Consider the following 26,586-nt stretch of genomic DNA (forward strand, 5'->3'; position numbering starts at 1 on the left):
CTAACAGGCATTTGCTCCTGAATGAATATCTAATCATTCCTGCCATAAAGTCCTCCAGTTCTAGATGGCTAGGAACTTTGGGCAAATAGGAAGAAACCAGTGTCAATGCAAAACAATACAATGAGCAATAGGATATAAACGCTTTTATTTCCATTGCATGACTTGTCTTTTATTCCTGCCATCATCCCCAAAGTGGCCTGGCTCCTCTATGAAACTATGCCCACAGAGGTTATGACACATAAAGCAGTTTAGAGTCTATTTAGGGGGAAGGCCCTCTTAGAATCTGAAATAAGTTATGGATTGTCTCACTAGAAAAATAAGTATACATACAGGATTTGGAGTTCATGGACACTTGAGATTCATGTAATCTAGATGATGAGCTTCTGAATTTAAAAACTTAGAAGCTTTTATCTGCCTCACAGATGAGAGATATTTGCTTGTTTTATAAAATGTATACAGAGGATATTACCAGAAAAATAATTATGAATTCTTACCATCCAATTGATGACATCCTTATGAACTACAATAAAAGGCAAACTGCTTTACTTTTAAGAGAAAGAAGAGATTAAAATAAAAATAAGTAACCTTTTCACTGGAAGGAAGATAAGAAAAACTAATGAAGACTGATTTTAAGTGTTACAGTATCTGGAAACCTTCTCATCACCATCTATGAAAAGTAATATGTAATTAATGGATGTAAAGAAATATAGAGTAAAAACAGATGAATTTCCAAAATCTTCATGTATTTATTTTAAATCCGTTTTTCACCACACTCCTACCCAAAATGTTAACATGAAAATGAATTTTATTTATTTTTTTGTTTTGTTTTGGTACCAGGGATCGAACTCTGCTTGTGGGGCAGGCAGCAGAACCACTGAGCTAAATTCCTGGCCTGAAAAAGAATTTTATTAAGAGTAGTGGATTATGAAAAAAAACCCAACTAGGTCCATACCATAACTCTGTAAATATAATAGGTGTATAACTTTGGGCAAACTGCCTAATACCTTTGGACTTTGGTTTCATTTTGTATAAAAAAAGGAAACCGGCAGGGTGTAGTGGTGCATGCTTGTAATTTGAGTACTCTGGGAGGCTGAGGCAGGAGGGTTGCAAGTTTGAATCCAGCCTGGGCAACTTACTGAGACTCTGTCTCAAAATAAAAAGTGTAAAAGGTCTGGGGATATAGCTTAGTGTGCTGGCCCTCAGTTTAATTTCCATTCCTGTCAAAAGAAAAAAGAAAAAAAGGAGCTAAACCTATGTCCCTTTCAACCATAAATATTTTATAAAACCATACGTTCTTTAACTCACCATTTTGTTTTGTCCTTTAATTTTGGAGGCTGAAAATTACTTTTTGACATTAAGAAGAGAGCCCTGAAATAGAGATTTCAGTTAAAGGACAACACTAAAATACTTTTATTACTATATTTAACAATCAGAATGAATATTCTGTAAAAATTTATACAAGATGACCACATATGTACATACTGAAAATACTTTAGAATATGGAAATTAAATTTTCAATATTTTGGATAAAGTGTGAAAAGTTTCTCTTATCTAGAAAGAAGATCTTTAAATTTCAAGCAAGGCCTTATTGAAAAAAAAGGTACCAAATGTTAGAGAAGGGTTTTATTACTTACTGTTACATATATAACTAGCATTATTTATTAAGCACATGTCTATTTAAATTGTACATTATTTTGTGAAACAGGAGATAATATGCTACTCTAACATCAGGTAATATGTTTAATCAAAGATTAGCCTCTAATATTTTGAGTACATAGGTAAATTATATTCCATTTCCAGATCTGCTTCCTTTATTTGGACAATAATTTCTCATATTCTCTCACTGCAGGATTTAAGATGGAGAATTAAGAAACTAGATTTAAGAAGAAATTTCTAAAATGCTTTATTTCAGTATTTTTTATGAGATTTCTTGCAAGTTTCTAAGCAAACTTTTTTTTTTTTTAACATACCAGGAAACTAAGTTGTTAACTAAGAAACAAGAGCAACCAATAAACTGGAAGATATTTTCTCTTTTTAAAAAGAAAACGATTCAAAGGAAAATTGGAAGAGAAAAAAAATTATATTTTCACTACCTTAAAATATTTCTTAAAAATTTCTGCTCCTTTTTAGTATTTATCTAAATGCTTACAAATTATTATAATACAATATTAGGTAATATTGTTCTCTGCTTTTTTCATTACTAATCAATTTTCTACATTCCTTTGGTTTATACATAGGTTACAGCTATCCCTAACCACAAAATAACTTAATAACTCACCAAGTATTCAATACTGAAGATTTTTTTTCCCTGTTATCCTAAAATGGGCAATTCTTAGTCTTTTCTTGAATTATTCTTAAATATGATTTCCTAAGTAGTAGAATCATGGAGGCATTTGTATTGGCTTTAACAAAAAAACGTAAAATTATTTTCCTGTAAGTCTGTACCTATCAGCATCCTAGTTAACAGCAGGTATCTTATAATTTGAATACCTTTAGTTTTCCATGTTCTTTAGTGTCTGATACTTCCAATATTTATAACCTATCTTTTGCCTGTGGTCACTGAATAAATTCTTTATGTAGCATATATTCATTTGAGGTTGGTCATATATTAGTACAACATTTTCCCCACTGCGCTGATTTTTAAAAATTTTATACCATCTAAAGTTTAAATTTTAGCTCAATATGTTTTCCTTAAAAATATAAAAAAATTTTTCAGAAAGCCCTTAAGTATTTATTTCTGAAAGATAATATCTTAAAATATAAATGATAATTATACCAAGTATAGGTACTTCCTCATTATACCTAAACAAAGTAAAATCAAATATGGTTAAAAACCCAAACAAACAAAAAACTTATGTATTCTATTATTTATTTATAATTTCATGTAGGACAAACAAAAGCAACTAATAAATCAAAATCAAAAAGACTTGTTTAACAATAACTGCTCTATCCTATTGGATTATTAAGATAATGTGTCTCATGGAAAAGCTTCAAACAACATAGACAACTCACTCTGTGCTGTCTGAGGAGTAGCAACACCCCTGAGAAAGCTTCAGATAAGATTACCTCTGAGCCCGTACAATACTTTAACTACTTTGATATAGTTAAAAAATAAGCTTATAATCCTAGACTTATTGGTATTTTACTTTCCCCAAATAACTTACTAGTAAATATGTAAGTGTAAATAATGAGAGCACCTCATTGGATGAAGATCAAACATAGGTGGTTGAAGCTCTCCAAGTTCAATTGCTGTTATTCCTACTGCCCAGATATCACAGAGTTGGTTGTAGCCGCCATTCTTCTCTACCGCTGCAACTTCTGGGGCCATCCTAGAAGGGATTAATGAATAGAACACTGTTATTTTTAAAAACTGATATGAAATCTGTCATTCTTGTTAATCAGTAGACCAAGAGGGAAAGAGGTTGAGAGGTGTTTGCTGGGGAAGCAGAAACCTTAGCAGGAAAGAAATATTGCACATACACACAAATTCTTTTAAAATTGATTATTTAAAACTCTTGAAAGCCCTAACGTGACTACTCGGACTCTGAGAAAAACTTTGTTTTAGTTCAGTTTGTCTTAGGTGAACCTTATTGTATAATATGGGAAGTGAAAGACATTTGAACTCCTGTGACAGCCCAGGAAACTTCCCAAAGGAAATGAGACTCAAAGAATAAATCAACAAACTGAGGGGTGTAACACATTCTGGGTGGCTGAGGCAGGAGGATCTCAAGTTTAAGGCCAACCTGGACAAGTTAATAAGATCCTGCTTCAAAATTTTAAAGAGATGGGAGGGCTGGGGATGTGGCTGAGTGGGAAGATCTTGGATTCAATCCATAGGACTTAAAAAAAAAAAGAATGAATCAACCAGGACATATAACTACTAGTTACCAGCTGATGATGAGTACAAAAACAGTATGGATCTCTCTTATCTAAAATGCATGATAAACTTTTAGCAAATCATTTTATAAAAGACTTATTTTATGACAGTCTAATTCTATGAGAGATAGGAAATGAAAAAATTATCCTTCATGAAATATGGTTTGAGAGGGTCTAGAAAATGTTTGGAAAAAGAACATCAGAAGTAGAAGATGATGGGTTCCAGCACTCCCAGCCTGGAGGTAGGGGCTTCCGGGCTGCTGTTCCACCGTTCCCAGGCAAGAGGAATGGGCTGCCGGGCTGCCGTCCCACCACTCCCAGATTGGAGGTAAGGGCTTCTGGGTCGTCATTCCACTGCTCCCAGCGCAGAGGTGAGCCCCGCAGGTGCCAGCAGCACATCCCCCCACCTCCACCCCGTCGAAATGAGAAAACATATAAACAAGCCTCAAAACAAGACTTCCAAATCACCTACAGCAACCTCAAAGGGAAACGAGATGGAATACTCTGATACTCAATCACCTGGACTCCCTGAACTGGCAACAAAAGAGGATCTTGAAAAAATGAAATCAGAAATAATTTCTCAGATAACAGCAGAGATTTTGCCCATAGTGCAAGACATGATTAATAAATCTAGAGAGGACAAAGAGAAAAAAATAGAGGAGCCGAGGAACATAATGGAATCCCAACATAGGAAACAAATGGAATCCATAAAACAGATACAAACAGATTTTCAGGAGATTAAAAACTCCACTGAAAGTCTACACAGCAGAATGAGCCAATGTGAGGGCAGAATTTCAGATATAGAAGATAAGATTGCAATTAGTGATCAGGAAAAGAATAATTGTTTCAAAATTCTAAGGGACCACGAGAAATCAATCCAGCAGTTGCTAGATGATGCAAAGAAGAATAACATAAGACTGACTGGAGTCAAGGAGAGAGTGTAGATGACATAAAAAAACTGTTCACAGAAGTAATGGCAGAAAACTTCCCAAGCAGGAAAAGAACTTGACATACAGATAAGGGAAGCATATAGTACTCCAACTAGCCTTGATCAAAAAAAATCTACACATAGACATATAATTGTTAAGATTCCAGAAACCCCACAGAAGAACAAAGTTCTACATCCTTGTAAAGGGAACAATCCAACAGGAAGAGATAACAATCAAAATATATATGCATGAAATGCTAGTGCACCCAACTATATAAAACAAATACTAACGGACATGAAAAGTAATATATGGACTTACAAGAAACACACTTAATTCAAAATGAAACTAATAGACTGAAAGTTAAAGAGTGGAAAACAATACTTCATGCAATGGGAACATGAAAAAAAGCAGGAGTAGCTATCCTCTTTGCAGATCAAGTGGATTTCAAACCAACACTGATTAAGAGAGACAGAGCGACACTACATTCTTGTAGAGGGAACAATCCAATGGGAAGAGATGACAATCATAAATATCTATGCACCAAACACTAGTGCGCGCAACTATATAAAACAAATACTAACGGATACAAACAAATACTAACGGACACGAAAAGTCATATATGCACTAATACAATAGTAGTGGAGGACCTCAATACCCCACTGTCACAAATAGATCAACTAGACAAAAAATAAGTAATGAAATACTAGAACTCAATCGAACTTTTGAACAAATGAATTTAACAGATGCTTACAGTGTTTCACCCCACAAAATCAGAATACACATTCTTTTCAGCTGCACATGGGTTGTTCTCCAAAATAGACCACAAACTCGGAACATGTTTAAGTAAGTGCAAAGGAATTGAAGTTATCCCCTGTATATTATCAGATCATACTGCAATGAAATTGGAGATCAATAGCAAAAGAAACTGCAAGAATTTCATAAAAACATGGAAATTGAACAACACACTTCTGAATAACCAATGGGTCACAGAGGAAATTAAAGAAGAAATCAGACAGTTCCCTCAATTAAATGACAATGACAATACAACATATTGGAATCTATGGGACACAATGAAAGCAGTCTTATGAGGGAAATTCATAGCAGTAAATACTCATATTAGGAAAACAGAGCAAGCCCAATTAAACAACCTGATGCTGAACCTCAAGCTTCTAGAAAAAGAAGAGCAGGACAAATGCAAGCTCATACAAGGGAGGAAATCATAAAGTTCAGAGCAGAAATCAACTCAATGGAGATGAAGAGAACGATACAAAAAAATTAATGAAGCCAAGAGTTGGTTCTTTGAAAGAATAAACAAAATTGACAAACCTCTAGCCAACCTTATCAGAAAAAGGAAGGAAAAGGCCCAAATCCATGTAATTAGGAATGAAAAGGGTGAAATTACAACAGATCCAGCAGAAATCCAGATGATCATCAATACCTACATCAAGAATCTATGTGCCAATAAGAAGGAAAACACAGAAGAAATGGACAGATTCCTAGATACATATGAATTGCCAAAGTTGAAAGAAAAAGACCTAAAAATTCTGAACAACCCAATATCAACCAATGAAATTGAAAACATAATTAAAAACTGACCAACTAAGAAAAGCCCAGGTCCTGATGGCTTCACCACTGAATTCTACAAGACATTTAGAGAGGAACTACTGCCACTACTGTTTAGACTCTTCAATGAAATTCAAAGGAAAGCAATACTCCCAAATTCATTCCTGGAAGCAAGCATCACCTTGATCCCCAAAGCAGAGAAAGACCCAACTGAAAAAGAGAACTATAGGCCAATCTCACTAATGAACATAGATGCAAAAATACTTACTAAGATACTGGCAAATAGAATGCAGAAGATCATCAAGAAGATCATACACCCTGACCAAGTGGGATTCATCCCAGGGATGCAGGGATGGTTCAACATATGCTATATCAATAGAGCCAGGGACAAAAACTGTATCAATAGAGTCAGGGACAAAAACCATATGATTATCTCAACAGATGCAGAAAAAGCATTTGACAAAATCCAACATGCATTTAGGATAAAAACCCTACAAAAGATCGGAATAGATGGTCTCTACCTCAATCTGATAAAAGGCATCTGTGAAAAACGAACAGCCAATATCATACTAAACGGTCAAAAACTGAAATCCTTCACACTAAAATCAGGAACAAGACAAGGATGTCCACTATCACCACTCTTGTTCAATATAGTTTTGGAAACATAAGCCACAGCAATTAGACAAGAGAAAGAAATAAAAGGAATAAAAATAAGAAATGAAGAAGTCAAATTGTCATTATTTGCAGATGACATGATACTCTATATAGAAGACTCCAAGAACTCTACCAAAAGTCTTCTAGACTTAATAACCAAATTCAGTAAAGTAGCTGGATACAAGGTCAACACACAAAAATCAATAGCTTTCCTCTACATGAGAAACAGACTCACTGAGACAGAAACAGCAAACAATTCCTTTCACAATAGCATCCAAAAAACTGAAATACCTAGGAATCAACCTAACAAAAGAAATCAAAGACCTCTTCTCTGAAAACTATAGCACTCTGAAAAGAGAGACTGAAGATGATATCAGAAAATGGACAGACATTCCCTGCTCCTGGGTAGGAAGGATCAATACAGTGAAAATGGCCATACTTCCAAAACTTCTATATAGATTCAATGCAATCCAAATGGAAATCCCAGCAGCGTACTTCACGGACCTTGAGAAAACAATACAAAAATTCATCTGGAACAAGAAGAGACCCAGAATAGCAAAAGCAATTCTAGGTAACAGAGACATGGCAGGGTGTATCACAACCCCCAGTGTGAAACTAGACTACAAAGCTACTGTGATAAAAAAACAGCATGGTACTGGCAAAGAAACAGACCTGAAGACCTGTGGAAGAGATTAGAAGATGCAGTAACAACTCCAGACACACTCAACCATCTCATCTTTGACAAAGGAGCCAAACACCCTCACCGGAAAAAAGATAGCCTCTTTAATAAATGGTGCTGGAAAAATTGGGTTTCAACTTCCAAAAATTAAAACTAGACCTATATCTCTTGCCATGCACTAAACTAAAATCGAAATGGATTAAAGATCTAAATATTAAAATAGAAACGCTGAATTGGCTGAAACAGAAGTTAGGTAGAACCCTTCAAGACATTGGGGTAGGAAAAGATTTTATGAACAAAACCTCAGTTGCCTGTGAACTAGCACAAACCATCAACAAGTGGGATCTCTTCTTATTAAAAAGCTTCTGCACAGCAAGAGAAACCACCAGCAGTGTGAAGAGATAACCCATAATGTGGGAAAAAATCTTCATCTGCTGTTCCTCAGACAAAGGCCTACTATCTCGAATCTATGAAGAACATAAAAAGATCAGACCTCCCAAATTTAAAGACCCAATATGAAAACGGGCATCTGAAATGAACAGACGTTTCTCAGACAAAGAAGTAGAAATAGCAAGTAAACATAAGAAAAAATGTTCAACATTACTGGTCATTCGAGAGATGCAAATGAAAACAACGCTGCGATTCCATCTCACTCCAGAAAGAATGGCTGCTATCATTAAATCAACCAATAACAAATGCTGGCGGGGATGTAGGGAGAGGAACCCTGCTCCACTGCTGGTGGGAGTGTAGACTGGTGCAACCACTATGGAAATTAGTATGGAGATACCTCAAAGAACTAGGACTGGAAGTCTCACTTGACCCAGCTATTCCCCTGCTGAGTATCTTCCCAAAAGAATTAAAAGACTCATACCACAGTGATATATGTGCACCCATGTTCATAGCAGCACAATTTGTAATAGCTAAAACTTGGAAGCAGCCCAGATGCCCATCAACTGGAGACTGGATAAAGATGTGGTTTTTTTATAAGATGGGGCACTACTCAGCCATAGAATGAGAAATTAGAGACATTTATAGCTAAATGGATGAACATTGAGGCGATACTCTTAAGTGAAATAAATAGGACACACATGTGTAAATAGCGAATAGTTTCTCTAGTGTGTGAAACTGAAAGTGTAAATAAGGACTAAAAGGTATAACAGATAATGTGAAATAGGAAGAAAAGGAGCAAAGGGGAAGGGGAAGTGGGAGGGATAGGGGAAAGGAAAGCAGGGAATGGAATTAATATGAGAAAATGAAAAAATGGAAACAAAGTCTTTGTAAATAGGGAGGGATGGAGAAGTTGAAGGGAGGGCAGGGGAAGGGGGAAAATTAGGAACCAAGAGATTACGTGAATGTCATTATATTGTATACCTAAAATATACCAAAAAAAAAAAAAAGAGTAGATGATGATGGCCTATGGCCTACTAATTACATAAGAAGTTTAGAATTTTTTTCATGAAAATGACAAAGACCCACTGAAAGACTTAATTATGGCAGCTTGCTACATAGACTAATGGTCGGAAGGATGTGTGAATTTTCACAACCAGAAAGTAAAGTTGTAGATTAAAACAAAAGCAAGGTCAGAGCAAAGGGTGAGAAAACTACAAGAGATATTATAAGTCTTTCTTTTGAAAATTTCACACCTATTGGTCCTCTCAATATAAAACATCCCAGAACAGCAGAAGAAATTACTCGCACTTTAAAATACCTAGCCCTAAGTCTTCTCTCTTTCAATGTTCACTTGTATAACCAAGTGTCAAGGTTGATCATTAACCATGAAGAAACGAAAATCTACGGAACCCAACCACATTCATGTCTTACCAATAAGGAGTGCCAATGAAAGATTTCCTCTTTGCAATAGTAGCTGTTATTTTTGCAGCCACACCAAAATCAGCTGGTAAGGAGAACAATGGAAGAAAAAATTTTAGTTCTTCTCAATAAAACCAACATTTCTAAGTTTCATCCTTAGGCATAACATTTTTAACAATCTGGATATTAATGTCAGAAAAATGTGCATAAATCGAATCCCCAAATCTCTTCTTGCTAGGTTCATAACATACTCTAAAGATTTTACTGGAATTTCACTAAAATGAAAACATACCTTTTAAGAACAAAGTTAATAAAAATGTTTTTATCTTAAGTACACTGAAGTTAATTTGGAAAGAAAAAAGCAAAAATAAAACCCACAAGGAAAACATATATTCAAATTCCTTTGATCATAACACAACAAAGTATTTTGGTGCTATCTTTTCAAACATCTATTTTTGGGGCTGGGATTTAGCTCAGTGGTTCTACCACCTGCCTCACAAGCACAAGGACCTGAGTTCGATGCCCGGTACCAAAAAAACAAACAAACAACAACAACAAAAATCTTTCTTTTGTATTTGTAAATCGTTTGTGTATTGTTAAATGTGATAATAAAAATAAAAGAATTTTGCCAGTTAATACACTAGGTGATTTTATTCTCATATATTCTTCATTAATATTAGTAACTTACTAATATGATATAATAAATTGTAGTTTAAGTTTTTCTATTGCTAGATTTTGTATTTTTTACTACATACTTCTGTAAGTATGGATTTTCCACCATTAAGATTAATTTCCTTTACCTGAGCCTCAGGAACAAAATTACTGTGTCAAAGGGTAAACATTTATGATTCTAGATCAATATTAAAATTGTATATTTGTTAATTCTCATTTAAAATTTTATTAGTATTTTTAAAAATTTAAGAACTTGATATAACATACCTAATTTTATATCACCATGGTCTGTCAATAAAATATTTGCACCCTAAAACAAAAATACCAATACTATTAAATTAGCTCATAAATTTTCTTCTAAATGAATTAGCAACTTAAACATATTAAATGAACTTACTTTGATATCTCTATGCATTTTGCCTTTAGTATGCAAATAAGCAAGACCCTGAAGTTAAAAAAAAAAAAAGGTATTCATTAGCAAAGCTGTAAACTTGACTCCTAAATTCTCCACTTAAATTCCTATTGATTAATAAAAACTAGACTGTCTTCTCTAGGGGAGATAAAACTTAGAAGAGTTTCGTTTTACTAATCAATGTATACTGCATCTTAGAAATTTCTAATAATGAACATATTTACCACCCCCTAAAATTCCCTTCTCTTGTGCCCCTTTATAATTTCTCTTTTTTCCAGAAACACTGATCTGCTTTCTGTCACACTACATCAATTTTCAATTTTTTTTGATCACTAGGTGCTTTGCATTTTCATAATGATTTTAGAATCAGCCTGTCATTTTCTTCATAAAAGGAAAAAAAAACCTGCTTGAAGTTTGAAAGAAATTTGGAAGAATTGTGTTGATAAATTCACAAAAATCCAGTTGACTTTTGCATATAGACAGATCTTGAATCTTGTAACTTTTCTAGCCTTACTTAAAAGTTCTAATAGCTACTTTAGAGACTATTCCATTTTCTACGTAATCTGCAGTCTTGTGAATACAATTTTACTTTCTACTTTCAAAACTATCTATCTTATTTCATTGTTTTCTCTCTTTGTACCAGTTGAAACCTCTAAGACAATGTTGAAAAGCAGTTGCTAATGTTGCCTTGTTTATCTTGGGAAAACATCTTGACAGTCTTTGAAGCAAGATTTAGTTGAAGGTTTTTCATAGGTGCTCTTTACTGAGTTGATCAAATTCCCTTCTAGTCTTTGTGTGCTCAGAGTTTTTGAAAATCAGGAATGCTGAAATTTGCTAAATGTTAATTCATATAATCATGGGTTTTTTTTTTTAGTTTGTTAATGGCCAATTCAAATGATTTGTGGATGTGAAGTGAACAATGCATTCTAGGACAAACTCCACTTTCTATATGTTATAGTTTTGATATATTGTTGGATTATCTTTGCTAACTTATTAAAATTTTTGTTCATATTTACTTGTTGCTGTATGGCTTTTATGTATTATACTCTAAGTATAATTACTTTCAAATGATATGATACCACTTTTGTATAAGAACCTATAAAAGTATACTTCCATCTCCCTCTTCGGTTCTACACACTATCATTCTCATTTTGTTTATACGTATGTTATAAACGTCACAATACACTGTAACTAGTTTTGTTTTTAAAATCTTTAAAATATATACCTAATTTTGAAAACCCCTATATATTTACTTACATATTAAACCACATAGTTACCGTGGGTAAAAACACACTCCATATTTTTTAGCAGATCTGTATTTTTGTCTGATACCATTTTAATTCTGCCTGGAGGACTTCCACAAATATTTCTCATAGAATGGGTCTGCTTGGGATTAGCTTCTGTAAGTTTGCAAAGCCCTTTATTTTGTCATTGTTTTTGAAAAATATTTTCTCTAAGCTTGATGGGAAAGTTCAGCTTTTTCACTCTTTTCTCACTTGCATTATTTCCAGTAATACAACATTATCGTTTCCTTTATTGTCTTGTATATGTGGTCTTTTCTTCTGTTTCTAATATTTTTCTCATCAAATGAGTAATGTAATGATGATGTGCATCAATGTGGTTTTTGTCATGTTGTCTGTACCTAGACTTTGTTGAGTGCTTTGGATTTGTGGGTTAGGTTTTATTAAATTTAGAATTCCTTCAGCTATTAGTATTTTTAAAATATTGCTTTGTGTCTCTTTTCTCTCTTCTCCTTCAGGAATACAATTTATACGTATATTAGGCCATCTGAAATTGTTCTACAGCTTAGTGATTTTTTTAAACTTTTTGAGTCAAAGTTTTATTATGTTGCCTAGGCTGGCCTCAAACTCCTGAACTCGAGATCCTCTTGCCTCAGTCTCTTGAGTGGCTGGTACTATAAGAATGTGCTATCAGTTTATATTTTTAGAAAATTCATTTTCCCCACTTTAGTTTGGATATATTTTCTATTGTTATATCCACAATTTCACACAAATTAATACCTAAACTGCCATTAATCCTATCCTTTAATTCCATCACACACTGTGATTTTTAATCTCCAAAGTTTGATCTAGGCTTTTAATAGCTTCCATACCCCCACTTAATTTGTTAAATATTTCAAATATAGTTATAACTGTTTTGCTGTCCTATTCTGCTAATTTTAGCATCTTTGTCAGTTGTGGGTAGGCTTTATTGATTTTCTCCTTATTATGCTTCTTTGCATACCTTCTAATTTTTTTTTTTGTACCATGGATTGAACTTGGGACCTTGCGCTTGTGAGGCAGGTGGCAGCACTACTGAGCTAAATCCCTGGCCCCCCTATACCTGGTAATTTTTGATTGTGAACTGTACTCTTTCGAGTACTGCATATTTTGGATTTTAAAAAAATATTCTAATACTTTCCAACACTCTATCCTCAAAAGCCTAGCTGCCTTGGTCTCCCTGGACCCACCTTGGGCTCTCCTCCCTGTACCATGGCCTGGAAACTCTCCCTTGGCCATAAGCTGAGACAATAACATTTTCCTTCATTTCCTCTCTCTGACCTTGCTGTCCTTCATTACCTGATGTCCAGTTTCTTGAAAACCACAGTTACAAGTATTTTGCCTATTTTCTTTGTTTCATGTAGCATGGTAAATGACATTCCCTGTTACTCTGTATTGCCAAAGACATGGAAGTCTGTTAGAATGACAGAATTTAAAGACTGAACTAATCTTGGAGGCTGTCCCTTACAAAGCCTCATTTTATACTTTGGGAACTAGAACCACATAAGAAACTAAGGTCATATAACAGGGCTTAAGTATAAATCCAAGTTGTTTTTTTCACTTTCACAGAGCATACAAAAGGTTATTATGCACAGTCTTCTGTCCACTGCTTAAAGAAAGTGAACTCTTCAAATTAAAATATAAAGAAAATGACTTTGTCAATAATTCTCTGCCATGAGTACATAATTGAGTCAATACACTTCTACATTATGTAAATACTGTAGAAAGATATACTTGAAAATATATTTAGCTAGGCCTCTGTAGTTTCTGTATCCATGGATTCAAACAATCATGAATTGAAAATATTTAAGAAAAAATACTGTAGAAAGATATACTTGAAAATATATTTAGCCAGGCCTCTGTAGTTTCTGTATCCATGGATTAAAACAATCATGAATTGAAAATATTTAGGAAAAAACTGTCTGCAGTGAACATACACAGACTTTTTCCTTGTCACTCTTCAATGACATAATGATTTACATGCTTACACTGCATTGGTTATTATAAGTAATCTAGAGATGAACCATACAGGAATAAGCTATGTGCAAATATAATGCCATTTTATATAAAGAACTTGAGCATCCGTAGGTTTTGTTATCCACAGAGGTCCTAGCAATAACCACCCATGGACATGACTTATACACACAAACACATAGATATTGGAGGATTTGCTTTTATTTGTTTCACAGTAAAACTTGCCATGATATGTTTTTTAAAGTAAAATGACCAGACTTTTCTATTAGATCTGATCAATTGCCTACTTTCTAAAATACTTAAGGACCAAATACAGAACATCAGTTTCATCTCTAAAGAAACTATACAACCTAGGAAGTATACAGATAGAATTATCAGTTAACAATTATCAGTTGTAAATTACCAAAAAACAAAAACAGAAACAAATCCACAATTACTACTACTTAATTGCACCTCGTTTAAATGCCTTAAAGCATATGAACAAAATTGTCAATTGCTAATTTTTTCAATGAGTAGTCTTTCAGGGAACTGAAAGAAAAACTTGGGAAAATGCCACATACTCTATACTTCTACTAAAGACCCAGTTTTGCATACTAAAAATTCTCACAGGTTGTAAATAAACCTGCAAAGACATTTGTTTAATACAACTGTTAAGCAAAGTTATAAAAAGATATTCTGCTATCATGACATGTAATAACATCTCATAGAGCTAAAGACTCCAGGTAACACTGAGTTATTGTGTAATTTTTCTTTGGAAGAGAGAAATGGTAAAAGCCTTCATGTCATATGGAAAAGGTTCCTTCTTCTGGCAACTTGTTACATTGGGAGGTCTGGTGATTCATTCATGAAAACCATTTATACCTAGAGCTTTGTAGCAACTAAAGGTCAAGTGGTACAAAGCTGACTATCTCACATGACTATCTCACATGACTATCTCACTGGACATATCAGTATCAGAGACCACTGCCACATATGACCACTGTATCAGCACCAGCATAAAGAATTCTTGTGACTTATTCATGAAGAAAAATAAACAGTTTGCAGAATTATAATATGAGGGATTAATAGAAAAATCATTTTGGCTTACCCTTTTGAATAGGCCATCAATTTATAGTTATCAGTTGTGAAATGAGAATTGTCTATCTATGCAAATGTAGTTACCTGTAAAGTTTCTCTGCATACATAGGCTATTTGCAATTCTGATAATGGTCCAGTAACTAGAAAGAAAAGAGACTACACTGTTATATCTTTAACCTAACAGATTAAAACTCTACTTTCAAAATGGCAAGTTAATACAAAACTTCTGTATATAAGTCATTGAATAACTTCTCCTCTGACCAGGAGCATATTTTACTTTTGTAATCAAGAAAAAAGGGTAACATTGAAAATTTTAATATATACTTTAAAAATAAGAGATTTACTCTTTAACAACTTTGATCAGTCAAAATATGTAACACTACCACGTGCAAAGCTTAGTACTAAGCATCACAGGAAATTCTATAGAAAGCCATGGCATGCTGTCATCCTGAACAATTTTTCAGAAATAAAGCCAAGAAACTGGATAAACACATATAACTAATTACAGTTATACAGACATAGGGAACATATTGAAATATAATGAAAAGCATCATATACTTTCTTAAAGGTCGAGATATTACCTCTTTAGTGTAATTCTTTACCATACTCATCAAGATAGGGAGGCCTGATTCAGTATCTTATCAAAGAATTTAAAAAGTCCTAGATTACTTCAGCAATCAGATCTCTCCTAAACATATAAAATCCTTACTATGCAAGTACCAATCAAAGGCTTTGGAACTATGCCTTTCAGTACCAACAGAAAAAATCTGAGGTGGTGTCTGCTGACAGTGGAATGCAGGTTCTTATGTGAAATCTTTGTATAAAGAGACATTTTATACATATTTTAATCACTAGCTGTCTGTATATACTCAGATATAGATTCTTAGCAAATAAATAGAATAGGCAAAGTGAAACTACTTTATGAACAGCATCTAATTTATACGTATAGATAATCTTGATTATTTTGCTTTTTAGTATACTATTTATAGGAGTGGATACTTCTTAGATTCAATTTAATTAAATATCAGGTTTTAATAATGAAAAGTAGAATTTTCATTAATAAAATTAATGTTTCAAAACAATTCTCTAAAAGAGAAAGTAGTAAGATTGTACAAATACTTTTGGCTTTTTCAGGTCAGGCAAATTTAACTGGCTAACAACAAAAAAATTAGATTTTATGCAGTATTTCAAGAACAAAAGAATGTAAAAGAGTATATTCAACTATTAATTTCCCTGGTTAACCGGAAATGTCAAACAACAATCATTAAAAGTCAGTGTTGGTTTTAAAATGTAAAGTTAAATTAACAATACCATGGTATATATCTTGAAGTGATCCGCCACCACAATATTCCATACAAATCCACAGTTTTTCTCGACTAACATGAAAGAGAAAGAAAATCATATTAGCTGTTAATTCTCAATCAGCAAAATAAGTACTCTAAGGCTCTCACTGTTAGCATACCTGGGTTCAGGATGCACTGCAGAGTACACAAAAAATCATCATAGCAACCTCTCAATACACAGAACAGCACATCAGTTTGTTTTGTCCCCATCGAAAATGGTTTAGAATACAATCAGTTTTTTAAGCTAAAACACTTGTAATCATTCATGTTTCATTAAGGTAAAGTGTAACCATATAAATGGAGGTGCCATTATTAATGTAATTACTGTATCATCAGGGAAGAAAACTTTAGAAATTTTAGAGCCTTGAACAATGTTAATATTTTAAACGCCTATGTGCAACAGCATTTACATGGCAGAGAGGGAGAGTGGTAGCAAAGAAAATATAAACCACACAGCCAGCAGATCTTTTGGTTTTTACCTGAGATAGCTCCCAAAATAGGCAACGATGTTGCAGTGTTTACATTCTTTAACCATAAATATTTCTTGTTGAATCAGAGAAAAATCATCTCCTGAAAAACAAAATAAATTGGTCATCATGTTAGCCAAAATCTCTGTAAGAAGAAGGAAGGAAAACTTCAATAAATACTAGATACAGATGAGGAATTAAGTATTTCCAACACTTCAATGGGAATGTACACTTGTACATTTTTTCTATAAAGCCTGAACGGTTAAAAATGTACAAATCTTTGAACTCACAGTTGCTTCAAAATGTTTAAAAAAGATAAGCACAGAGACAGATGTTTACTATGGTATGGCTTAAAATGAGAGTGGTTAAACAAATTGTGGTACAGTTATAGATACTCAGCATTCTAAATATGTTTTGATATGAAAATACTTTCATGATCTATTAGCTAAAATATGTTATATATATATTTATATATAAAAATGGCTTCAAAAACATGCAACTGTTATGCCTAGGGGGTAAAATTGGAACTAATTTTGCTTCCTTCTTTTTTGCGTTATTTTCCAATTTGTCTACCACAAACCTGTTTAACTAGAAAAAAATATTAAAATAAAATATTATTGATTTATGAGAATTTTGTGGTAATTATGAGAATAATGCCATCCCCATCAATCTTTCTTACATCAAATTAGTGTTTATTTCAGTAAAATGACTCCACATATATTGTGTAAAGACAGTCTCATGTAGCTGTTAGAGAGCGTGAGTTCTACACACCTGAATTCCAATCTTGGCTCAGGCTTTCACTGGAATTTCAGCAACTTAATCCTTTTGTTCCAGTTTCTTCTGCTGACTAGCTTCTGGATTCATTCTACTACTTAGCTTCCTTACCTACTACTTTTCCAAATATTCCCTATATTTAGTAATATCAAGTTATTGGCTATTTCTGGAATGGATTCTTATGTTCCCATGTTGGTGAATACGTAATTTCCTCAGTTGGAAATGGTATGGGAAAGAGGTATTGTACACAGTGCACATAACACATTTGACAGAATAAGGTCAGTAGTAGTACTACTATATGTTGGAGACTGACAAAGAAATGAAGGTGTTCTTTGTTAGGACATCATTATAAAATCTTTCATTGAATATTGTGCTACAGTGGTCTCTTGAAAAACAACTTCAGGTTTAAAGTCTGTGGTGTTCAGATAGACTCTGGCTATATCTCAGTCATTTTAAAAAATGGTATAGGGCCAAGAAGGACAAACTCTGAAATCAGGCCTTAGATAAACAAAATCTTCACCCAAGCTAGAGGTAGTTCTTTCATACTTTCCAACTGTTGTGATTCAGATCCAAACAATTTTTAAATACTTTTGCCATGTCATAAATACCTTTTAAGGATTCGATCATTATAAATACAGTTTAAATATGTATTTAGTTTAGTTATTATATATCAAAAAAAATTTTTTTTTTTGGTACTGGGTATTGAACTTGCAGGGCAGGTGGTAGAACCACTGAGCTAAATTCCTGGTCCCATATATCAAATTATTTACAGCCATTAAGGAACTCTTTTCAACAGTCATTGCATGTAAACATTAACTGATAATTTGGTTATAGGATTTAGTGATAACAATTTCAAAGGATTCAGGTAACCCAAATGATGAAATTTTCTAATGGAATAAAAGTCTGAGTAAAAAATCTTTTAAGATAATAGCTTTTATTTGTAAATTTGGACAACGTATATTACATATACTGTGTATATACAATGGAACATATAATGGAAAATTTATTGCTTAACGATCTGCTAATAAAAGGATCAATGGAGATAATCCAAACAGAAGATGATCTCATGTTCCTCATTATCACTGTAGGCAGACGCAGTAAGGCCTGAAGGCTGCAGTAAAAGTCTGCCCACCTACATAGAGGGGAAAGCACAGCTACCTGTGCCCACTCACGATCACCAGATTACCATTTATCCTTTTATCTTACCCCTCCATCTGAGCCTTTTCCACTATAGCATTCGCTTTTATTCTTTACACATGCTAATGCCCAACAAACTGGCTATATTTTAGCCTATCCTTCATTTTAACAAGAAGCTCTGAAGCCAGACATGGTGACCTGTGCCCCAGATCTCTGGAGGATGATGTGGGTGGGAGGATGGCTTGAGCCCAGGAGTTTAAGACTAGCCTGGGCTACAGAGTGGCACCTTATATCAAAACCAAACCAAATCTAACTTCTCAATTATAAAGGAAAGAGGAATAAAGAGATAACTTCTTTACTATGTGCTATTCATTGGATTTTCAGTTAATTCTTTGTGTGGAGTTGGTACATGTATATAACACAGCTTCATTCTTTTTTTCATCCCCTTGCTACCCCTCTCCATCTATCTCTTATTCTCCTTCTCCTCTGAGAAGGATCTATCTCCCCACTTCCTATTATTGGGCTGTGATGAGGTGAGCAGCTTTCCTCTACCATGCTATAGTGTTTTTGCAAAGCTAGATGATCATGGACTGAAACCATGAGCCACATCAAACTTTTTCCTCGCCTTAGTCAGCTGTTCCTTGCTGTGACCAAAATACCCTGACATCTACAACCTAAAGGGTGAGAGGTTTATTTTGGGTCATAATTTCAGTACATGGTAGGCAAGCTCAAAGGCAGAAATATGGAGGAAGAAGATGGTAGAGGAAAGCTTCTCACCTCATGGCAGCCACGAAGCAGAGAGAGGGATAGAGCCAGAGAGGATGGTGCCAGGGATAAGCTATACCCTTCAAACGCATCCTCCCAGTGACTTACTTCCACTGCTCCCGTCTCCTAATAGCCTATTTGGTCATAAACTCACGAATGGGTTATCCATTGATAACGTTAGTCCCCTCACAATCCAGCCATCTCACTAGGTGTCTCTTAATCCAATCAACATTGACCATCATGATATACTGCCAGTAAGCCCACTTCTGTGTATATGTCCAAACATTATACTCAGGATCTCAAAGAAGCATGCCCACATTCATAGAAGCACTATTCACAATTGTGTTATTTTTCTCTTGTTGCTGAGACAAAATATTGTGCCTGACACCCAAAGTTAAAAGGGAAAGGGTTTATTTAGCACACAGTTTGTAGAGGTTTTAGCCCATAATCAGCTGGCTCCAAGGCAGAGTAGCACATGGCTGGGGGTCGTGGCAAACAGCTCATGGTGCCCACCCCAAAACAAGGTAACTTTCTTTTTGCCCCTTTTATCTTATCCAGACTACTGGGATTATGGCGGTGTCAAACCAATTGGTGTACTGGTTTAGTAATCACATGCCCTTAATCCCAGCATCACATACTCTAGATTCAGTCACCTCTGAAAAATCTACCTATGACCACATGAGGCTTTGGGGAGACATACACACCCCAAACCATAACAACAGTAGTCAAGAGGTAGCAGCAACCTAAATGGGCCTCCATAAATGAATAGATGAATAAAATGTGGTTACACGTACAATGAAAACTATTCAGCCTTAAAAAGGAAACCTATTACATACTACAACATGGATGAACACTGAGGACATTATGCTAAGTGAAGGAATCTAGTCAGAGAAATATAAGCACTGTATGATTCCACTTATATGAAGCACCTACAATAGTAAATTTAGAGACACAAAAATTTGGATCATGGTTACTCTCAACTGTGGAAAAGGGAGTTATTTAATGGATATAGTTTCAACTTTACAAGATGAAAAGATTCTGGAAATCTGTTTTATGACAATATAAATGTACTTAACAAAGCTGAACCATATTCTTATAAAGCTAAGATAGTAAATTTTATGATATGTATTCTTAACTATAATAAAAATTTAAATTATGTAAATATAGCCTAATTTAATGTTTTAATACAGTTTAATGTTAAAGTTAAAAAATATTTTTAAACATACACACATATGTGTATGTGTGTATAGGTATGTTTAAAAAGCTGGGTGTGGTATAGCATATCTGCAATCTAAGCACCTTGGGTGGCTGAGGCAGGAGGACTGTGAGTTTAAGCCCAAGCCAAACAATTTAGTAACTCAGTGAGACTGTCTGAAAATAAAAAATTCAAAAGGGCTAAATATAGGTCAGTGTAGAAATCCTGAGTTCAATCTTTAATACCACAAACAAATAAACCAAACAACAAACAAACAAAAACAATAGTAACCTTAACGTTTCTGTATCATTTATAGGGAAAACTGATTTTAGTAGCAGCTCAATGTACAGCTAATAAATTAGCAGTACCAGTTCCAGAGAATCAATCAATGCAATGCTAAATATTTAACCTGCTAAGTTTTACACATCCATGAAAAAAAACAGTATCACAATGGTGGCACTCTTTTGTGAATTTGATTGTTTTGGTTGATAATAAGGAAACAGAATTTTTTCCACAATGAGAAAAATGAATATAGGATGTTAATAAATAAAATGTCATGTCTAATAAATTTTCTTTGGGATGCTCCTCTTAGATGCTAAAAACTCATCTAGAGTGAAAAATCCTTATCAGTTTTGAATTTACTAATTTAGAATCAGAAACTGAATTATCAGTTTGGAATCTGACACTGAAGGTCATCTTTTTTTTTGTACTACAAAGTAACAAAAGATATCTATTGCAATTTTATTTGTGTTCTAAAGTAAACTGGAAAACAGAGTATCTTGGCTTTACAAGTAAATTATTTTTGTTTGTTTTTTGATGATAGTAGGATTGAGTCTAGGACCTTTGCACTCAGCTACATCCCTACCCCTTTTTAAATATTTTACTTTGAGACAAGGTTTCACTAAATCACTAAGTTGCCCAGGCTGGACTTGAACTCGTGATCCCCCTGCATCGGTATTCCACAGAATGGGGATCACAGTCATATGGCAAAGCCTATTTTTTAACGCACAACATTTCTAGTTAACTACTGTTAGTTTTCTGTATCTATTATTTAAAATCAATAAAAATAACATTTTTGGTATACATTTGTGCCCTTGAATTAATATTTCTCACCTAGACTTGAACTGTCCAGCAAAGATTGGGTACAAATATTTTATTTCATATTCTCAAAAATCGAGATTGTTAAATTTTCAAACAGTTTTTGAAAAGCAGTAACATACTATGTAGTAGTTAACTAGAATAGCTGACATATTTTCTATTTGGCTAAAGTACCTGTCTAGCATTTCTTTCAAGAACCTTGACAAGCAAAATTAATGGCTATTTAAATCTTTATATACTTTTGGACTTCTTTTCACTTATTGTACTTTAACTGGTTATATTTCCAAGGAACAGGATGAAGTATTTCTTGATAGTGTAAGTTTTAAACATTTGTTCAAAAATATTTAAAGATTCCTGCTAATTTTGAAAACTCTCTAAGAAAATACATTTAACTCATTTTATTTAAAAATACAGTAATAGGGCTGGGGATTTAGCTCAGTGGTGCCACTGCCTGCCTTGCAAACACAAGGTCCTGAGTTCGATAACCAGTACCAAAAAAAAAATACAGTAATGGACTACTTCATGACTCCTTCCAACTTAGCATTTTAAAATACAAGCAAGTGAACAAAGAAAAGTATATGCACTAATCATGCAGACCAGTGATTTTCTTAAATTCCATCCCTGTAATTAAGGATGACAATATTTAACAAACTGTACTTTGCCTAAGTTTAAAGGAATATGATGTAGTTGGACTATAAAAGAGGGATAATAAGATGAGAGGAGAAATGAGAAAGGAAAGTAAGATTCTGACCACGATCTTTCCCAGGAATTTTGTTCCTGCTCTGGCTATCTGCCCTTACTAGCTACAGACTTATGGAGCAAAATAAGCAACTGTAAAATGAGTTAAGACAGTAGGCTGAAATTCAGTCAAAAGGCAGGAATAAAAAAAGGTGGCATGCACCATGATAGTATCTGCCTGCTTTCCTAGGGCATTCCTGAGGCCTGATCAAAGAGATTAAAAATGCAGCTAATCCACAGTATCAGTGGTAGTATTTTCAATGCTGATTACTACAAGTCAAATTCGATTTCACACCACCATTTGTAATAAGGTGACTATCTTTAGTAAATTGATACTATAAAAAATGAGATGGAAATGGTTAAATCATTCTTGAAAATAATCATTTGCCTATATACACAAAGGGTAACAAGAACACAGAAAAAAAATGCTGACTTCATTTTCTTTTACAATTATTTTGTAGCTAATTAAAACACTAATGTGCTGTGCTAATCTTTTATTCTTAATTCTGAGGCTTAATTTGGTACTTTTATGACTAGTATAAAGAGTTTCAAAAGCAATCTGTTGCAGTAAAATTTTGCCCATCATATAAAATTAAATTGCCAGGAGTGTCAGTAAATCATTAATAAAATTTAGGATTCTAAAAAATGACTGTAAACTCTATTTTTAACCATTGGGGAAAAGTACAATTAAATCTACAGCTGAGATTTTACTTATTTAAAAATAAGTAAAATGCTTCCCCAGACATAAGGCTTTTTCTAAGTCATACTGGCAAATAATTATCTTTTCATGTCTAAATAAATTCTAAACCAGCGCATCTGTTAAATCAATACAAGGAAGTGCTTTTGTATTGTTCTGGCTTTAGTGCAATTTTTTTTAAAGTTGCTAAATGGAGTTAAGAATTCAATTTTGAAATACAGCTATTTCCAGAGTTTTTTGAAGTATCTGAACTGAAATGTTGGGGAAATTAATTAACATGCTATTATACAGTATTTTTTATCTAAACATTATTTTAAGTCTGTTAAAATATCTACTTTGGGTTTACTGACAACGCTAAAAGAAACACTGATCCCCTCAAAATTTCTATAGAAAAATAAAATTCTATAGAAAAAAAAAATTGATCCCCTCAAAATTCTATAGAAAGGAAATACAGAATGCAGAAGACAAAGAGTTTACTTTGAAAGTAAATGTTAGACAACAGTGCTTCAAACTTTAAGGGAGATGAAAGGAAAAAGGAAGAGTGTAAGTAAACTAAAGGGAGGAAATGAAATAAAAAGAATGTTGGTAGAGTTAGGGGGTGGGAAGATGAAGAAAAATACTTGCATAGAACCAATAAAAGCCTCAAAAACAACAAAGAGTAGAAGCAAAACTGGAGAAGAGCCACTGATGTGATGGTAGACTTAAAAATCACAATACAGAGAGAAGATACCTAAAGAGAAACTTGACTGGAGAAAAAACAGATAAGAAGTATAGATATGGGAGAGCTAACAGGAATAACTGGCATTCCTGCAGTAAGGAAATTTTTTAAATCCAAGAATGATAAAAGAAATCCTGTTTTTTTGAGACAAGATCTTGCTATGTAGTCCAGATTGGCCTCAAACTCTCAATCCTCCTGCCTTGGTCTCCTGAGTGCTGGGATTAAAGATGTGCACCAACACACCTGGCTTAAAAGAAACTTTCTTGAACTAGAGAAAGACTCTTTATTGCAGGTTTACAAAAAAGCTCACTGTGTTTTAGGGAAAAATCTGTAGAAAATTAATTTGTATATTAAGATATACTGTATTCTGCTGACGTGACTAATCTGAAAAGACAAAGCTTCTGTTCTAACAAGTAATCAAGCAGAAGAAGCAAGTCGCCTACAAGAGGAAACATACCAGGTGGGCCTTACAGTTCTCTCCTGCACTATTCAAGGTATAAAATGTGTGCAAATTTTTTGAGATAAGAGAAGAATATGTGACACAACCATTCTATACCTATTTAAACTCCATTCTTATTCAAACACAACAGACACATTTATAATGTTCTTTTGTAGAAAGAGTATTTATTGCATGTCCAGTTTGTGCCTATTTTGCCGTTGATGCTCAAATATAGCAGTGAAGAGAGAAGATCACTATTCTCATAGATCTTACCTTCTAGGAGTGAAAGACAAATATATTTAAGAAAAGTACCAAGCAGTAACTCCCTATGTGAAGAACTAAAGTAACAAGGGCTTGAGTGACTACCCTAAATTAAACCTCTTTACAGACATAACATTTAATTTGGGTCTGAACAACCAAAGCCTTTCTGAGTGAAAATGCAAACAGTACCTTGGGGCACTAGTTTAATCCTGGACTATCTGAATTTTAAAAAGGAGGCAGAGTTGGAAAGGGAGAAAGAAACACAAAGAGCTCATAGAAGTGGGCAGAGTAGATCACACAGGGTTTTATGAGCAAGGCTGGAGTCTACATAGGACTCTAAGTTGAGTCGAAAGCCTCAAGTAAATTTTAAGCAGGAGGAAGCTATGATCTCATTTATGTTTTCATTGTTCACTACAATCCCAGCCCCATTTTTTATTACTATATTTTTGAGACAGGGTCTCCCTGGGTCACTAAGTTGCCTGGGGTGGGCTTAAACCCAGGATCCTCCTGCTTCGGCCTCCCAGAATGCTGTGAATACCATGTCAGCATGTACCATGGCAAATGGGAAGCGTGGAGAAAGACAGGGAGATCAGGAATAAAGTGATGGCAATAAACAGAAGATGGACTGAAGATGTGCTTTAGAGGTAGAGTTGAAGGAATTTGCTGACAAATTGACTCTGAAATGCAAATAAAAAAGAAAAGTCAAGATTAATGTTCAGATTTTTTGGCCTGGTTAAATTCTCATTAAAATGGGGAAGACTGAGGAAAAAAGCAGGTTTAGGAAGAACAATTAGTTTAATTACGACAATTTAATTTAATTAAGAACAATTTAATTAGGAATCAACGTATTATTCCTAATACAGAACAGTCTTATGATATATCATTGATAGTTTATACAAAATACTAAATAAGTCAGAATGGCAAGGACATGGCATTAAAAAAAAATCTTGGGCATTATTCTATTTAAATAGAAAGTCAAGTCTAAAAAATCAGTCATTACATGTATAACTAGATTATAGATAATAGTTCTTAAAGATACTCCAGTACAATCAGAAAGTTCTTTTGCTGAAATCCCAAAATAAACTAATGACTTAAAATCGGGGGATGAATAGGCAGGAAGAATATAAATGTGCAAATATAACTTTGACCTAGGAAGTCATCAGATGACAGTTTCATTTCTTAAACTGATAGATATCAAAATCTCACAAATTAAAGTGTGTAATTTAAAGTCTTACAAGCTATCCTTTGATAAAACTATAGATGAAGCTGAGCATATGGTGACACATGACTATAATACTAGCATTTTGGGAGTCTGAGGCAGGAGGATTTAAAGTTTCTGCCCAGTCCGGGTAACTTAGTAAGACTGTTTACCAAAATTTTAAAAGGGCTGACAATACCGCTCAGTGCAAAGGCCCTAGGGTTCAATTCTTAGTAACCTTCCCCCCCACAAAGAGCTGGGCATAGTGGTACATGCTGACACGGTATTCCCAGCATTCTGGGAGGCTGAAGCAGGAGGATCCTGGGTTTAAGCCCACCCCAGGCAACTTAGTGACCCAGGGAGGCCCTGTCTCAAAAATATAGTAATAAAAAATGGGGCTGGGATTGTAACTCGGTGGTAGAGCATCCCTGACTTCAATCCCCAATACCACACACATACACACAAAAGAAAAAACAGAAAAAAAAACCCTATAAATTGTATATCATTCAAATTAACAGTAGCAAAAGTAAAAGAAAGGCTCAGACATAATTTTTTTAAAGCATCAAAAAGGGAACTGGCAATGTAGTTCAGTGGTAGAGCATAAAAAATACAAAATCAAAGATCTCTCTAATAATATAGTGACCTATTAAAAGCATATGATATAGTTCATATAATATATATAGTTCACCTATTTAAAAAGGAAAGATTCAGAATGGATTATGAAACAAAAGTCAGGTATAATTTTTTTATAAATGAAATGTCTACAAAACCAATGACCTAAAAGAATTAAAGTACAAAACATACAAAAGAACAGTGTAGCAAGACACCATG

General features: G+C 34.0%; 1 protein-coding gene across 2 annotated transcripts in view; it reads right to left on the reverse strand.

Annotated features, from left to right (window-relative positions):
- Map4k5 (mitogen-activated protein kinase kinase kinase kinase 5) overlaps positions 1-26,586 on the reverse strand; it is a 96,891-nt gene that overhangs the window by 45,131 nt on the left and 25,174 nt on the right. For both annotated transcript variants that reach the window (XM_087208085.1, XM_087208084.1), the window contains exons 4-11: positions 16,748-16,838; positions 16,237-16,301; positions 15,010-15,065; positions 10,580-10,627; positions 10,450-10,492; positions 9,523-9,595; positions 3,198-3,329; positions 1,306-1,368 (exon numbers count right to left, since the gene is read on the reverse strand). In XM_087208085.1, the coding sequence (XP_087064211.1) occupies positions 1,306-1,368; positions 3,198-3,329; positions 9,523-9,595; positions 10,450-10,492; positions 10,580-10,627; positions 15,010-15,065; positions 16,237-16,301; positions 16,748-16,838 (571 nt within the window). The remainder of the gene's footprint in view (positions 1-1,305; positions 1,369-3,197; positions 3,330-9,522; positions 9,596-10,449; positions 10,493-10,579; positions 10,628-15,009; positions 15,066-16,236; positions 16,302-16,747; positions 16,839-26,586) is intronic.

Source organism: Heterocephalus glaber, unplaced genomic scaffold (assembly GCF_053883595.1).
Source record: "Heterocephalus glaber isolate CG9 unplaced genomic scaffold, H.glaber_assembly_v1.0 deba00000901, whole genome shotgun sequence".
NCBI classification, from domain to species: domain Eukaryota; kingdom Metazoa; phylum Chordata; class Mammalia; order Rodentia; family Bathyergidae; genus Heterocephalus; species Heterocephalus glaber.